Source organism: Pangasianodon hypophthalmus, chromosome 27, assembly GCF_027358585.1.
Source record: "Pangasianodon hypophthalmus isolate fPanHyp1 chromosome 27, fPanHyp1.pri, whole genome shotgun sequence".
NCBI lineage: Eukaryota > Metazoa > Chordata > Actinopteri > Siluriformes > Pangasiidae > Pangasianodon > Pangasianodon hypophthalmus.
Window position 1 is genome coordinate 12538901 of NC_069736.1, and position 18103 is coordinate 12557003.

Consider the following 18103-nt stretch of genomic DNA (forward strand, 5'->3'; position numbering starts at 1 on the left):
CTGATGACAAGCTTACTTGTATTTAATTCTAAAAAGATGGAAGTACACCTACAAGGGCCCCAGGCAGCTAGAAAGGAGCTTTATGATTATGGAGTAACCTGAATGACCTCTCAGTTGCATCACATACATCAGTGAAGGATTTCAGTCAGGTCAAGTAAATAGGATAACTAGCATAGCCTCTTTTCATCTCAGAACCATTGCTAAGATGAGAAATATAATGTTACGTGATGCAGAAAAACTAATTCATGCTTTTATTACCTTTATGTTAGACTCTTGTAATGCTGTGCTGTTGGGATGTTCCAGGAGGTGCATATTCTCCCATTCATTCTAATCAACCCAGAAATCTAATATCTTTTATCTATAATCTTATAATATTAAGATTATGAAATACTACTAATGACCTCCACAGTACCTAAGTAACTGAGTGACTTTTTTTTTTTTTTATCTAATTATGATCCACCATGTCTGCTTTAAAGGTGCAGGTTCTTTATCAGTACCTAGAATAATGAAGACTATAGCAGGCCTTCCAAGTGTTGGGGACTCAGACACAGTCTCAATCTTTAATTATAGGTTATAAACCTATTTGTTTAGTCAGGCATTTTGTTAAATAGCTTTTCTCTTAGGTAAAGGTGCAGATCTGTGAGGCTCATGGACATCATCACTCAGGTGTTTTGCCGGTGGAGTGGCGTGATGCTTTTATGTCCCAGGGTGCCCTTAAGCCTGTGTCACCTTCTGGATCTCCCTTTTAGCTGTCAAGGCTAGTGCTGATAGAGTCAGCACTCTGCTTGCACTCTGATCACAATTTCCAAGCTTTAGTGGCATACCTACTAATCTGTTCTCTCTTGCTTTGTCAAGCTGCATGTGCACTCCTGCTGCTTGATAGGGTGCTGGTGCCTGACATACTTCTACTGTTGTGGCTCCTCTTGCCCTCCGGACCTTTTCATCCCGTTTCATCCCGATGCTCTACTTCTGTTTGAAGATTTCTGCACTTGTGACTCACCATCTGCTGTCTGTGGGCAGTCACACATGGATACCGTGTCACCCACAAGAGTCTGGTTCCCCTCAAAGTTTCTTCTTCATGTCATCTCAGGGAGATTTTCTTTGCCACCGTCACCTCTGGTTTGCTCATTAGGGCTCTAAATCTACATCTTTGTGACAATGTGTGCTGTTAAATGCACTGTACAAATAAAATAATATTTATTTTTACAGTTTTACACAAAAATATACACATTTCCTGAATCCATTGGTGAAAATTTGTTATGTGTCCAACCCAACCTGCCTCTCTAAATTAGTCATTATGTCACCTTCAGGTGCTGCTATGATTACAATTTATTCAACCTTAAGAGGTTTGCTGTCTTTCTCCTGCTTGTAATTTTTGGTTTTGTGCTGCACTTTTGTTTGTTTGGCTGCCATGACATTGGTAAAATCTTTCAAATTTTGAAATTATTTCTTGCCAAACTGTTGTTTGACAATAAACAATGCATGAATTCTTTCCATTCCCAGAAATCTACCAAAGCACAAAGCCATTGTCACAACTGCATTAAGACAAAATAGGAATTATATAACAAATTATATGAATTATATGACAAAAACCTACTGTGAAATTAAAAGATGATAACCATGAGCCATGTGTATTGTCACATGTCTCAATGTAACTAAAGTAACAGAAGCTCCATGAGTGTGTTGTGGAAAAGGTTCCATGTATTCCCTGTATATATAAATGCTAGATACGGTGGTGCTACATATTCCAAACAAGAAGTAAAATATATTTTAAAGTGTGTCTGATTTTACAACTAGTGTAATATTGTTACTTATGTATATTCTAAACATCAAAGCAGTTTTGTAAGTAAATATCCTTGCTGGCAAAAATATCTATTTCAGGCTTGAGATTTATGGGTATATCTAAAAACATGGCCAATGTTAAGAGGATTGAGAATCTTAACCTTAGGGTCTCAGTGAAAGCTCTCTGTTCAACCTCCTTTCATCCCTCTCTTCTATCCTGCCCCTAGCTCACGCCTGCCCCTGCCTCTCTCTCTAGGTGTGCCAGATTGTGACTAGTTTCAGTATGTGCGAATTTGTTGTGTGTGCATGTTTTTATGACTCAACTTGTGATAAATGTTCTACTCTGTTTTCTCACTATGGGGCACATGGGCACATTGACCTGCAGCAAAACACACATACACAAATTGATTTGGCCAGCAGACGCTGAACTCTTGGCTGGGATGCTTTTGTGTCTCTCCGCCTGTTGCCTCACTTGGCAGCATCCAACCTGAAGGGGCTTAGCAAGTGTGGAAACATGCCGCACCATTCAAAAACACACAAAAACCTCACTACATTCCCTGGGATTTTATGCCATCGCTACTCCAAACTAGTAAATGTATTGTATGTTATGGTACTAGCTAACGCCAGGAACGAGGTTCCAGTGCCGCATACACAAATAGTTTTAAATAAAACGCACCTCAAAAATATGTGATATGCAGATTAGCAAATATCAAAGAAAATACGCCCGTCTTGTTTGCTTACGCCACATGGGAGGATTACTAATGGGAGCGCAGCAAGCAAATTAGAAATTGGTTAAAAAAGGGATAAAAGGGCAACTGTAGTCTAATCTTTGAAGGAAACCAATGCAGGGGAGGAAAAGTGAGCATAGGGAGTTATAAGAGGGAGGAGATGAGAGAAAATGTGATTGTTAATGGCAGTGTGGGAGCAATTGATCTTTGCCATTTTTGGCGGCCAGAGAAACACAAGTGAGTCCTGTGGCTTGATGATAAGGAAAAACGCCACGAAGTGCTGCAAAACGCTGTGAAACAGGCTGGTGGCTCGGGGAAACAGAGATGGATGAGTCTGCAGCATATGTGCACACTGACCATGTGCAGAAAGAGTTCTCTTTATCATTTGTCCTTAAAGTCGTGCATTAAGGCAGATGCCAAAAGCTTTATTTTGATGTTCACATTTGGAAGGCATTTAGCCTGGAGCAGTGTCTATGAGTAGGCTGTGCTTTGATCATACTTTGGACTGGAAGCTTTAAAGACATGCTGTAACAGGATTGCTCCTACAGTGATCAGCCTGAGATGATTGGGCTAAGTGTTTCACAGTAACGCTAAATTACACTATTAAAGGCACTGATTCAGGGTAGCCAAGTTTCTCATCCTGTTTAGCACTTGCTACACACTGAGGACAGAGACTCTGAAATAGCCCTTTAGGCTAATGTCTACACTTTTAAAGCTGATTTTAGTTTCTAAAACTAGGGCCTACTTTTGAGTCTTGCTCAGTATCCCATTTATTGGAATAAAAATAGATTAATCTTACATTAAATCAATCAAACAAACAAAAAACTAACATTGAAAAAGTGTCAAATAAGATTTCATTTTTATAACTACTACATGTTAGGGGTGTAACACACTGCAACTTTATCTGTATTTGCTTAGTAGAAATATTCATATCTATATCTGTGTTAGGATTAAAACCAGACGTCAGCGTAGCCAAAACTGGAAGTGGGGGTCTGTGTCTTTTTTAGATACTGAGCTTACTACTATGCCCCAGGAAACACACACACACACACACAGATAAGAAATCCCAGCACTGTAAATTTGGTGTGGGAATTCTGTCTCTGACAGTTCCTCAGCCTCAGGTACATCATTTAAGTTCATAACGGGTCTCAACTAGAGACATATATGGGACTGTTTTATTTTTTAAAATCCAATTCTCTCAGTTATTATTTTTGTTTGTTTATACCCGCAATATTTTTAAAGGATTTAGTTGGTTCTATTTCCTAAAATATAATCTAGTAGCCTAATTTAAACCACTGCAACCCTGACCAGGCAACTGCAAAGGATCAGTGAATGAATGCTGTATATTTACATGAACATGGTCTTTGTTCGTCCCATGAGCTTCATATCTGACTGCTCACTCGAGCCTGCATGAAAGTAAAAACCTCCCACTCTCATGAATTTTTTGTTGTATGGTGGGATTCCAGTCCCAGTGCACACATCTGTAATGTCATCCAGATTCTCAACCCTGTGAACCTTTCTGGCAAGGTTTGAAAACAACAACAACAAAACAAATAGTGCACTTCCTATTCGTATCTGTATTTGTATCTGTTTAGAACACATTATCTGTTCATTCAGAATAATGAATTTGTATTCGGTTATGTCCCTAGTACCTTTCCTGGTTAATTCCATCGGTTAATTTGTTCTAACCCAATAGCAGATTTCAGAAAAAGTATTATATATTTCAGAAAAAAAGGAATTCTATAAAAAGACATCAACTGACGAGCATGAGAAACAGAAGTCACTTATGTATAATATAAATTCTGAAGTTTCATACTACAAATTATTTTATTATTACTTGACAATTCAGAACTCTCTGTTCCGAGTTTCTATTCCAGTCATTGTACTGCTTTTATTGCATGTTTGTAGATTATCTTTATAACCGCCTTGTTTGTCTTTTTATTTTGAATGCTGGTGTATGTACTAAAGCCAAATCATGGATTAGCCCAAAGAAAGTTCTCTTGAACTTGCATGAAATTACATGTACTTTAATTGGCACTATTTTCATATTCTATATATTTTTTTAATATACTGAATCACACCATGTATCATTTTAAACATGTAATGTCCTGCCCACACAATTCTCTCAACAGTCCCTATATATGTCAGTCATGGCTATATTTAAATATACAGTGAACTGGATCTTCTACCTGGTGCTTTATAGTATCCGACGTCCTCCTCACTGTAAGGTAGCAGGTAGACTTCTCCCTCTTTCCATATCAAGGAGGCTTCCTGATGTCCTGAGAACTCACCAAGCCAGCCATCGGTGTCTTAGGAAACACACACACACTCATGAATGTTTAAGGCTGTTTCCACAGCTGGTTTGTTTTTTTGTACCAGAAACCCTCTTTTGTGACATTGCATCTTTTTCACTTGGTTCAGTTTGTTTCACATTGCAGTGGTTTTAAAGTGCATCAAATTGTTTGCACACCTGAGTGCTCCTTGATTGGTTAGAAATTTGACAGGGTGTGCTTTGATGGACATTTCTTATTGGTTCTCATAAAGTTTTCTTTTATCTCCACAGGTCATGCAAGTGCATTTTATTAAGGATAAGATCCTATAAACACTATAGTTGTCCACTACCAGTATTACCTGTAGTGTAGTTTATGGTCGATAACAATTTATGAGACGTCTACACACACTTATTGAGCTATTTTAGACCCATTTCTATTGGATGGTATTCTTTGATAAAATATTCCTTAAAATGTATTTAAGCTACTTAAAGCAAACATATGTGTGTGCATTGATCTATTGTATGTGCTCTTTAAAAAACAAACAAACAAACAAACAAACAAAAACCCATTTTTGTCTATAGGAATGGCAGTCTTTATGTTTGCACTGGCTATCACAGTCCTTTCAGACATTATTAGAGCTGGGAAGGTCAACAATGAAACAACACGGCAACGATTTCCAAGAGCACCAAACTGCTTGCATGTGATTGATTGGTCAGGAGTTTGTATGTTTTGATGGCCACTTGTTTGATGGACACTTGTGTTCACGTGTCAAAATGGGCCAAATTAAAGAAGTTCAATAGGACTGCAGCAAACAAGATAGGCATGAAAGTGACCTGGATTTATTACACTGATATTAGTGCTCAATACCCTTCATGTTATTTTGGTGTGGTCTCACCAGTAGCAAACTGATCGGTGGTTCACTTGGCCCAAGATCTCAAATATGTGAAGGACTAGGGTTCAATAGTTTGGTGCAGACAGGTAAAGTGCTCATTCTTTTTCTTTTTTTTTTTGTAAAGTGTGGTGCATACCAATGAAGGTAAGTGTGAAAACAGTCTCATAATTGTATTATGATTATGTATTTATGCCCTAAAGTATAATTTACCATGGTAAATAATATATGAAATAGTTATACTTTTCATGTTATTCTATTCCAATGCAGATAATGAGAGAACAAAAAAAAAATCTAGGTGTATCACAGAAATCTGTATTTCCACATTGTGTAGAAAAGCTACTGAAGCATAAAAATGACCCTTATCATAAATTATATTTAAAAAAAAATAATTGTAGCAGTTTCCCAAATTAAGATCATAATTTAACACCAGAACTGTCACTGCACTATTATTTGCTATTTTATTGTACACTATATGGCCAAATGTTTTTGTGGACACCTGACCATAACACTCATATGTGCTTTTTTGAACATACAAGGTTTAGTCTCTATTTGTGTTATAACAGCCTCCACTCTTTTGGGAAGGCTTTCCACTAGATTTTGGAGCGTGGCTGTGGGGATTTGTCCATTCAGCCACAAGAGCATTAGTGAGGTCAGGTACTGATGTCAGGTGAGGAGGCCTGGCACACACTCAGCGTTCCAATTCATCCCAGTGGTGTTCAGTGGGGTTGAGGTCAGGGCTCTGTGCAGGAGTTCTTCTACTCTAACCTTGGCAAACCATGTCTTCATGGACATCACTTTGTATTAAGGGACATTATTAAGCCTTTTAGATTTAGTGAAGGGAAACTGTAATGCTCCAGCATACAAAGACATTCTATACAATTGTGTGCTTCCAACTTTGTGGAAACAGTTTGGGGAAGAACCACATATGGGTGTAATGATCCACAAACTTTTGGCCATATAGTGTACATCATCTTTTAAAACATTTAGTAATGTATATTACACTAGTTATCATATATTGCATTAATAATGCAATATGGTTAAGGTTTGACCTCATTATATATCATTACGTGATATTATAGCCTAACTGCTCAAAGCGGCTTTTGCCTGATTGATTACCCTCAAGGAAGTTGGAGGTAATGTTGAAGGTCACATGCTGATTGGAGGATGAACATGCTAGTGAGTGGCCAAAGCAGAAGCACATCTGACAGCCATGTGGGTTATCGAGTTGGAGGTTGAAGGAGCCAGGTTTGCACCTAAGCGCACACACACATATCACATCACACACATATCACATCACATGCAGCAAAAACACATCTTGATCTGATACAGTAGGATACCGTATCCACTACCAATAACCATATTTATTTAATAAATAAATAAGTGAATGAGTAATGAACAAACAAATATATGTACTATATATGTGCTGTAGAATACATTTTATATATATATATATATATATATATATACTGTACTGTGCAAAAGTCATAGACAACCTATATTTTTTAGTACAAACTTTGTTATAGATTTGTATTTCATGACTTCTACATTATCAAACATTAGTATTCCAGCACAAAATTAAATGTTACAGAAAAATGGTTGTATGTCAGTAAAGAAAGCAGCAGATTACATAAGAGACACTTTTCAGACCAAAAACAGAATGAAGGCTGCTGGGTTTCGCTGCAAAAATAAGAAGCAAGTGCGACAGTCAAAGTCTCCAGAAGAACTGTAGCTGCTTCTGCAAGATGCTCAGTAACACTTACAGCTCATTTCCTTATAAAACTGCACACATTGTACCTGAGACTACTGTTTTTTTTTAAGCAACAAGCTGTCACACCAAATATTGACTATATTTCATTTATTACTGTTTACTGCTCTTTATTGTATTTTTTTAAACATTTAATTTCATTAGTTTTGAAGGCATCTTTGCTCTACAGCATTTCTTTGCACGTGCCTATGACTTTTGCACAGTACTATATATATATATATATATATATATATATATATATATATATATATATATATATATATATATATATTGTGTTTGCTTGCTTGATGGCATATATACAGTAAGTCATTAAAAAGTTAACTTCACATGTCAGTAAATAAGAATAGTTTTAGTCATATCTGAAAATGATGCTATCTTGTTTATCATTGTTGACTGCCTTATTGTTCAACAGCTTAAGAAATACAAACAGTTGATAGTAAATCAGACTTTAGGATAGTACTATATATATCCATTGTATTAGCATGTCTATATTGTGTGTGTGAAAAGGTCACCTGCCACACGAGTGTCCTTCCACGTTGGATTTGCAGTGGCACCTTCCATCTCCAGCTGAGCACACACCTACACTGCCCCTTTCATCACACTCACACAACCTACAAACAAACGCACAAAAAAACAACCCAAATAAAGGCTCGCACTGCACACTATCTACGAACACATTGCCTGGAGAGATCAGAATCATACACATGCACAAATACTCGGCATTTTGTGAATTGTGCAAAGCTGCACATATGAAATGTGAAAGCTGCATTTTGTGTATTGTGCAATGGCATAAATTCCCACATCTAATAACACAATTTTCACACACATTTCCCCCCCCCACATCAAATAGGGAGCATTTTCCACAGGCTTTACTATCACTATGCTGGTTTGGTCATCAAAAAAAGCTTGTTATAAATCATTAAACAAAAAAAACACTGTATATACATGGATTAGTGACAGACTGGTGCAAATCAAGTTTTGAGTTTCAGTGTTGTCTTACTGAATAAATTTCAAAAAAAGGAGGTGAAGAGGTATAATTATAGGAATATTTATGCCACTGTATATTTAACTGGCCCCTCCATTACCAGAAAATAATATTTAAGTGTACTTAATTATATTTAATAACTATTTTCAATCCTTTTCAGTTTACGTTTACACTTCAGCTTTATTTATTTATTTATTTCTGTAAAGAATTCTGAGCTGGATTTAAACTTATCAAGCTTTTCTGCGTATGCTTTAGATAACATTGAGCTGAATTTAAGGGTACTAAAGGTGCTATGTACATAAATACTAGTAAAAACCCACCATACTTAAGTAGTGTCTTTTATATGTTTGAGATCACTCAAACAAAGCCTTCTGATTATCATTGTAATCCAACATCTGTGTTTTAATGAGCTCTCTATGACTTATAATTCAATTATCACACACATGCTGCCTCTCTCTCTCTCTATCTCTCTCTCTATCTCTCTCTCAATTCCCCTAGCCTGGTTTGCCTTTTCTCTCTGCGTTCCCCTCTCCCTCTCTTTCTCCTCTCTTCTACTCGTCAATTTTGGTCTATTCTGCTCTGCTCCACCGAACCAGCTAATTCACACCACAGCATACTGACTCACATGGGCCACTAGGGAGAGAGAGAGAGAGAAAGAGAGAGAAATTATGGGCGTTTGTATTTGATTTGCTTTATGTCTGGCGCTATACTTCTATATTTTATTCGGCATTGTGTTCTTGATTTGTGTCTTCTACGCAAAACCTGTAATCACACTACCAGTCAAAAGTTTGGACACATCTGCTCACACTATTTTAAAATGCTAATTAAGACATTAACACACGGATTTATTCAGTGAGTAAGAAAGGTGCTATGACTATTTGCTATTCATAAAACTCTTTAAATTCGTAACAGGATTCCTGATTAGTGTAAGAAATACTAATATTTTGTTTCAAATGTCTTCAAGACAATGAAATATACGTATTCAATCTAGTGTGTCCAAATACCCTTTGTGGAGTAGTTTGTTTGAGCAGTAGAAAACACACAGAGAACGTAGTATACAGTATGTGTTAGCCTGTCCTCTGACTTATTTCCATGGTATCTGGCAGTCAACTTTATATGATTCATTCATTTTCCTTCCAATTTTCCTGGTGGCAACAGGCCGAGAAGGTCATCCCAGATCTCCTTGGGGATCCCCAGACATTCGTAATCTAACTGTGAGATAAAATCTTTCCAGCAGGTCCTCCGTCTGCTCCGGGGTCTTTGTCAAGTGGGACGTGACTGATACAGCTCTAGCCGGAGTCAACCAGGGGGCATCATTGTAAGAAGCCTGAAGCAATCAACCATCAGTCTCTTCCAATTCTTTCTTTCACAGTGTGTGATGTGTCTATGGACTCCTTCCTTCTTGCTGCCCAGACATTCTTTTTCCATGTTTCATCTGTTCTTAATTGTGTCAGGAGTTTCCTCCCTCAGCACGCAGTGTGGTTCCTAGCGTGTTTATTTCCCCCACATGCTTTTGTTTAGGTTTTACCAAGTGCCATTTTTTTTTTGTTTTGGTCCCGTCTCCATGCTTGCCATGCCACTGGTTTGTTCCTCCAGTGTGTGCGCCTGCTCTGTGTTTAGCGAAGTTTCACTGAATGCTCCATAGTTTCTTGCATTATAGTTAACGTTCTATTTATTTCACCTAACAATTTGGATATGCCTAACAATATGTGCTAACCCTGACTGCCAGTACATTGAGTCCTGCTACGTTTCATTCTTGGACTCCATATAAAAACAATGAGTATGGATACTTAAATAATAAATCCAATTTCTTGTAAAGGTTATGTATCATTATCAACAACAAAGATCAGTATTCGTATATAATTTTAGTTGCGAGAATTGGATCTTATGGTGTGTTTACTAGCTGCAATAGCTTATGGTGCTTGTATGTGCAAGTTTAGTTTATATGCCCACAAGAAGCTTAGCAGCAGAGGACCTCAAGAATCAGACTCAAGGAGAATGAGTTAGGAAATATAACAAAAGTGAAGGTTGTGTTGGTGATGCTGTAGAAAGAAAGTTAAAAATGGCATGTGGAAATGTGTTTCTGATTTTTATATTCAATTTTTTTTATTTATAATGATATCTATTATATGAAGAAAATTATATGTACTGCTGCTGCAGGGCCTGACCTCTCAAGAGACCAGTAGAGAGACTGCAATTGAGAATAATTGGAAGGGGAAAGTAGTCACAATTAAATGCTAGTGGTGAATAAGGTAAAAGGTATCACAAAGTCAGTGACGCAGAGTCAAAAAATAAAATAGAGGTGATACCGGGAAGGTTACTGACATGGAAGATGGAGAAAGACTAACTTCAGAGCCACATACAAACGGTGTAGTTATACGCCATGGTCGTTATCAGGGATAGGAAAAAGCACAGAGAAACTGTACTTTTATTTAAATATGGGTACTATTTCAAAATCCATGGAAAAAAGTATGGAGCCGAAAATCCATCCATCCATCCATCCATCCATTCATTCATAAATGAATAAAAAATAAAAGTAAAAAAATAAAAATAACTATTTTCAAATAATCCAAGAGTAATAATCCAGACGTGAATTTGTTTGTTTGTTTTTTGTTTACTTGTTTGCTTGCTTGCTTACCCTTTTGGAATGAATGCTAAGATGGTATTAACTACAAAACAAATCTAGCTAGCAAATTTACCAAACTTGCAGCTAACATACCTAAACATGCTTGATGGTGAATTACTAAATATACTTTATTTTTATGTGGAAGGAAATGAAGATGTCATCCTTTATGAATCCAGCAAAAGAGAACATCTTTCTAAGGTATGTATGCTCATCTTTGCTGATTGTCGATGCTACTCAAGCTTGATTCTGGTTTGCCCATTTTTTTGCAGCAGTTGTAATAAAAAAGCAACTGGTGAAGGTGAAGTGCAGCACCGGCTGTTGCTCAAAGACTAATTCGCACAGTTGTGTGAAGTTTCATTTGAAATTGACTGGATGTCAAAAATACATTTAAAAAAGCCAAACACAACTGATTGGCATAGGCTGGGTAGGAAGAAAATTGAATGAGTGAATTGAATTGAATTGAAGGACAAAAGGAAATATAAGGAGTAAATGTATTCAATTTCAATATAATTTATACCAAAAATAAGAATGAGGAAATGCCTCATGAAGAGTTGATGTGCTTCCATTTGAAAGTTTGGCTAAACATGACCATGTTCTTAAACATGAGTAATAGATTAGCATTGGCGTATTAGCATTATCATTACCTGCAGCCCCCTGGTCCGAGGGAGTGGAAGCCAGGTCTGCAGACGTCACACTTTACCCCCATCACACTCGGTCTGCAGAGACACACACCTTCCTCATGACACTGCAGACTCACAGAGCCTGGAGAAAGGTAGAGCGGAAGAATGAGGTTTTCAAATTTATTTATAGACGTCTGCTTCTACAGGATTATTAACTCAACAACATGTATATTTGCAAATTTAATATCTGTATTTTATTCATATAGCCTGCAGCCTGACTCTGTTGCAGAGATATTTCTAATGACTGTTTTAATAGATTTTCATCTGAAAGGTGCTCAATGGAAGAAAAATAGTCTAGTATATACGGATCAGATGCTATTTACTAATTTGCAAAGAGTTGATGGGACCCCTGGGTGGTTTGGATAGATTGTCTTGGGATTGAATGTTATTGCTATTCATTCACTGCTCACAGCAAAGGTTAAAAGAAAATCCTCTGAACTCTGTGGGGGGCTACTGTGTGCTTTACACTCTTTACCTGGACCAAATGCACACAACGAAAAGAAAGCATGAATATTTTATTTTACGAATATTTGCTTCAGGGTCATTTTGCTAGTTCCCATAATAAATCATGTTTGTTTTACACAGAACACGTCTTTTTCTAGGGGAAAAAGCTAGGGAAAAAAAGGTAAGAACCAAGAGTTTCTAAAAGGTTAAGGTTAGAATAAGCTACAGGCGTATAAATATTTAGCAGCAGTGACGTATAGGCCAGTGGATACCTAATCCTGTGAGTGTGTGTGTGTGTGTGTGTTAGTGTTTTGTGGGGATAAAAATGTTCCGATTGACTTTTACCTTTTACATTTAGTCTTATGGGAACATTTTCCCATTAGAAAATTTTCAATGATTTCATGCTTATGTGATTACAATCAGGTTTTACTGTTAGCTCCAAAAAACATAGCGTACTTTCTCACTCACCATCAGCATTGTTCAATATCATATTAATGAGAAATCCAGTATAGAAGTAGTGGAGATAGCAAATGTCAGACTCAAAGTTCCAGAATGCAATGCAGCTACGTATATGACATAGTTACGGCAGAGACTTGGCTCAGCTAGTTAGCAATCTATGAGACGATGGGCATGATGGCGTTGACGGTGGTATTAGCACAATGGTTTGGGACCTGATTTCTTTGATGAGAGGGTGAGAGAGCTGGACTAAAGGACTAAAGCTCTGCTGCATCACTCTCTAGGTAGGGATGAAGCAAGGGATAATTACCACTGGCACTAGGATCAGTGAGTAGACAAACAGCATTGTGGGTAATGTTAGAAACCATCATGCTGATGAAAAAATCTAAACAAACAGTATCATCTTGGATGCTACTATAGATAACATTAATTATAAATGATAATATGTAAGACATTTGGGGTGAATTTTTCCTTTTAAGCTTATCTTTTTGATAAGATGTAGGTATGGTCGGATTTTAAGCAAGACATCCATTAAAATATTGCCAATTTTCTCACTGCACATATACAGTATGTACCTCTATTCATCCTTTATCCATTATCCATCCTATATTCATTCTTTTACTGTGTGTCTGTGTGTTCACATGTCTGCATCTTACCCATAGTGTTACAGCTGCAGTTGTTGCAGGGAAGCAGTGGAGACGATCTGTAGAAGTTTTCTCTGCACCGTTCGCAATGCGGCCCTGCTGTGTTGTCCCTACAGCCAATACACCGTCCACCACTACCTGTACTGCGGTACTGCTCCGCATCGAACACGCACTCGTCCGCACGGCCACTGCAGTTACACTCTGACCCAAGGAGAAAATGAGAGAGAGGGGGATGGAATAGTCAGAATGCCGTGTGAGATCAATGGACATTAAGTGGTATAGAGAAGACAAAATAATAGCCAAAATAAAAAGGCAAAATGAGACAAAACAGATGAATAATGGAAGAAAGTGAATAGTGAAAAAGCAATTGGGACTGAATGCTTCATGTCAAACAGTTGTTTGTCTGTCTTTCACACAAACACACACCCACAAACCTGTAGGTTCCTACACCATGAGCTCACATTTGTGCAATTGCAAATGATTCAATCCCTAACATCTAATCACGATCCTTAAAAAATAGCATATTATGCCTCAGCCACCTAGGGGGGCATTATGGGAAATGACCCGTTTTATTCCAAATATGACTTTCTCCATTTCATCTGCAACAACTGTAGGATTATCAGTCCCCAGTGTGCTGTAATGTCTATGCCTGCATTTGAAGAAAAATCATTCTCTATTACATTGTGGAAGGGTTCATAATCACTGTGCATAACTACTTATTAAATCATGTATTTTAGGTTCACAAGCAACTAATGCATTACTAAAACATTTCTCTAGGGAACTTTAATACTAGAATACTGATATTACATAGAAAGTCTGTGTTCCAGTACTATTTATAACATTCTGTCTTCCTCTTACTTCCTTCAAGCAATCTCCTTTACCATCCTAAGGGTTTTTTTTTAAAGTGTACCTTATTAGCAACTGTGTTTAGAAAATTTATTTGTAGTGAATATGGCTTCTGGATCGGATCTTGTAACATACAGTAATGTGTAGGTGGTAGTACATAAAATTAATGTGCTCTTTATTATATCATATAAGCTTGAACTCAAGAAATTATGACTTGATAATGTAAAATGATGAGTCTTTACAATAAGCGACAGACACAAGAGAGCACAGATAAACTAATCAAAGGCTTAGCACAGAACAGGTGAACACATTAGGGTAATCAACCAGTAACAAGACAGGACAGAGACTAGAACATAAACAAATGCACTTGGCAAAACAAACAGAAGCCTGTAAATGTGCCATTTGCTGAGAGGGTGAATTTGTGACAGATCTGCAGGTCACGAGCTTCAGTTAATGTTCATATGAAACATCAGAATGGGGAAAAAATGTGATCTCTGTGACTTTCACCATGGCATAGTTGTTGGACCCAGACAGGCTGATTTCACTATTTCAGAAACTGCTGATCTCCTGGGATTTTCATGCACAACAGTCTCTAGACTGTAGAAATTGGACAATTGAAGATTGCCTGCTTTTTTTTCCCCTCAATCTTCATCTGTCCAGTTTCAGTGAGCCTCTGTGTACCGTGACTGTAGATTACTGTTCTTGGCTGGCAGCGGTGGAACACGCTCTATTTTAAGTGTCTAAACTACAGTTCTCAACTGGTGGGTCGCGACCCAAAAGTGGGTCACAGGCCCTTTATGATTGGGTTGCGGACTGAAACTGTAGAATCCATAGAAACTATAGAAAAATATGACAATAAAGCAAATTCTAGTTTCAAGAACGTAAAAATAAATAAATAAAATTTAAGAAAAGAGAACGCTCTGCATAGCTGTTGCTATAGCCAATAAGAAAATTTAGTTATGTCATGTTCTGCATCCAGTCAAATTCTGTCAATTTTTGATGCTAATTCGTTTGTAAACAGTTGGTGCTAATATTGATAAATGGAGTGAAATTCCCTCTTTCTCAAGAAGAATGGAAAAACTGCAAGGTAAACGAAAATTCGACCTGGATTACATAAAATATGGCTTTACTAGCACAGAAGACAAGTATGGTTTTTGCAGACCACCGTGTGTTTCGTGCCGTGAATTATTGGCTGTGAAAAGTATGAAACCATCAAAATTCAAAAGGCATTTAGAGACTAAACACTCAAGCCATAAAGCCTGCTGAGTTCACAAACTTGTGCACTTTTCAGATGAAAGCACTTCATGCATCGTACAGACTCACTGTCAAAAATGCAAAACCAAAAAATGCAAAATTGATTTTCACTCTTTTCTCCACTTCAGAATGGCATGCTTTTCTCCCATAGACAGCTTTCTGGACTTCATGTTGGTTTATCCTTTTTAACAACAATTGCAGTCTTCACAGTCGACCCAGGGCTCAAACCAAGAGTAAACATTCAGAGCTATTAATTGGTTAAACAATCAATCTAACAGGGCACACCTGGGCAACAAGAAACACCTGTCAGTCACATGTTCCTATACTCATAAATGTGCCATGTTCTAAGTTGTTTAAAACAACAGATCTAAATATCAGGAAATGAAAGATGGAATTCTGATCTGTTGTCTCATATTTATCTTTTGATCTCAAACCCAAATGTTTTCAGTGAGCTTTCTGAGGGGACTGTATATACACTTGAGTATTTAGCATACTCAAACACTTTTTATACCTACAGACTGAAATAATAGTTGGAATATATAATATTTGGCACCTATTATAGTTCTATTCAAATATACTCTCCATTACCATTAAAACATTAACATGATTTTGGTAAATTTTGTTAGCATATTTCTAAGAACTCGACGCATTAAAGATACTGTATTTGTTGAGATCTTTAATGAAACTCAGTAGGAAACTTATGGAACATTACTGATGTCTTTTGTGTCATGAGAAAAATCTGAGACCTTTTATTTCCATTTCATCTTATTGCTATCTAGGAGAAACTATAAAGGATGGGATGGAATGCTTTGGGATGGGCCCAGGTTGGAAAACACTGGATTACACACACTCCTAAATTATGACAGAAAATCAACAAAGGTGCATTAAGAAAGTACTGAATTGCAGCATTGTGTCTGTAATTTAGCAAGTGGATATGATTTAGCAGTGTCAGGAAAATTATAGTGTGACTACACCTACCATATATTTAAATAAAACTTCTACTGTATAATGAATGTGGTTGGACACAATTTTAGCTGAATACAATATACTGTTTTTGATTGAGGAATGGTACCCAGATTATTACTTCTATGGCAACCATGTGAGAAACAAGTACCCATGTTATTACAAGTAACTATGAAATTGACAGAGAAAATAAGCATTCCTTTATATTTATTTTGAAAAGAATAACAAAAATGGATTCAAGCCTTGCCTTCTCTTTCGTTCTTCCCTTCGTCACATTGTCTGTGTCTTTCATGAACATTTATTCAGCTGTGGTTCAGGTTTGATTTTTAAATTTAATTCGCACACTGGGGAGTAAAGAAAAAAATGTTCTCTATCAATTAATTTGTCTGCTGGTCCTGAAAAACAGACGTATGGCAGTTACCATAAGCCTATCGTATAATGCATATAATACACCAACTGCTTCTTTGTCACCTTCACAGTCATTTAGCAGTGCATTAGTTAACCAAAGTGTAATTCCTCATTTTATTTGGAAGAACAACTGTCACTTGGAAGAAGCCATCTGTTGGACATATAATACAAGGCAATTAAAATAACATGTTGCCTAATAGAATGGCTAATTTAAATAATTAACATGCCACATTTTTTCTGCCTTGTGAGTTTATCAGATCAGTCATTGCTTCCTTATGCATGAAAAAAGCCATACAGCATCCGTAGTCAATGTTGTTGTCCAATGAAAAATCTCAAAAAAGCTAAATAATTGAAGGAAAAAACAGCTTCTTTTTTCATAAGCAGCATCATATCATCATCTGTTCAATAACTCATATGTGACCATGCAGGGACTGAACAGGAATGAATGTCAAGTACTATGTTAACCCCTCTGTCACTACTAGTAACTACTAATGACTTCTGTGTAATTACTCAGTAAATAATAATAAAGTAATGGCACGGTTGTTGCAGGCTGGTTTGGTTATTTTAGAAACTGCTGTCCTGGGATTCTCTCACACAACAACCTCTAAATCTCTAAAACATCCAGTGAGCAGCAGTTCTGTTGGCATTGTTGAAGAGAGAGGTCACAGGAGAAGGCCAGACTGGTTACTGGCAATTGTTAACTACTAATGAATACTGAGGAATTACTCAGTAAATAATAAAGTAAAGTAATTGTTTGGTAGTTCATTATGAACTGAGAAATAATTGCTGTGTCTTATATATCTTCTGGAGTACTACTAGCTAAATAGTCGTTAGTAATGTGTTTCACGTTACAATACTGTCCCAGATCTTTTTTAACTCCTAAGGAATGACACAGTAACACGTGCATTTATTGTGCATCTATTGCGCATTTATTGTGCATCTATTGCGCATTTATACAGGATTGCGCATTTATGCAGTTACCAAACAAAACTGTTCCGAACTAAAGCATAGACATGGCAAAATACATGGCATTGCAGGGTTATCTACCTGTTTTTAACCCCACCTGGCCATTTCTGCTGCAGCCCAGCACCAACCACAAAACTACTTAAACTACTGCAGCATATATGTAATAAAAAAAAAACAAAAACAGGTCAAGTCATGACATTTGCCCAGGCTTTTACTATATATTATTAACTGGCTAATTACATGGCTTTACAGGCCCATTATTGATCTGCTGCTCAAACGCTTTGAACATGTCTGAGCACCAACCGTCACAGGACGGCAAAGCGAACAAACATTGTTTTCAATCTCTTTTTTAATTGTTAACAGTATTTGTAAGGTGTTGGATTTAACCCTT

At 37.0% G+C, this 18103-nt stretch overlaps 1 protein-coding gene across 1 annotated transcript in view; it reads right to left on the reverse strand.

The window, feature by feature from the left end:
- The window catches only part of lamc3 (laminin, gamma 3), a 121196-nt gene that overhangs the window by 63656 nt on the left and 39437 nt on the right, over positions 1-18103 (reverse strand). Inside the window, exons 5-9 of the mRNA XM_026922053.3 lie at positions 13288-13476; positions 11696-11813; positions 7953-8051; positions 6792-6928; positions 4700-4819 (exon numbers count right to left, since the gene is read on the reverse strand). Coding sequence (XP_026777854.3) covers positions 4700-4819; positions 6792-6928; positions 7953-8051; positions 11696-11813; positions 13288-13476 — 663 coding nt within the window. The remainder of the gene's footprint in view (positions 1-4699; positions 4820-6791; positions 6929-7952; positions 8052-11695; positions 11814-13287; positions 13477-18103) is intronic.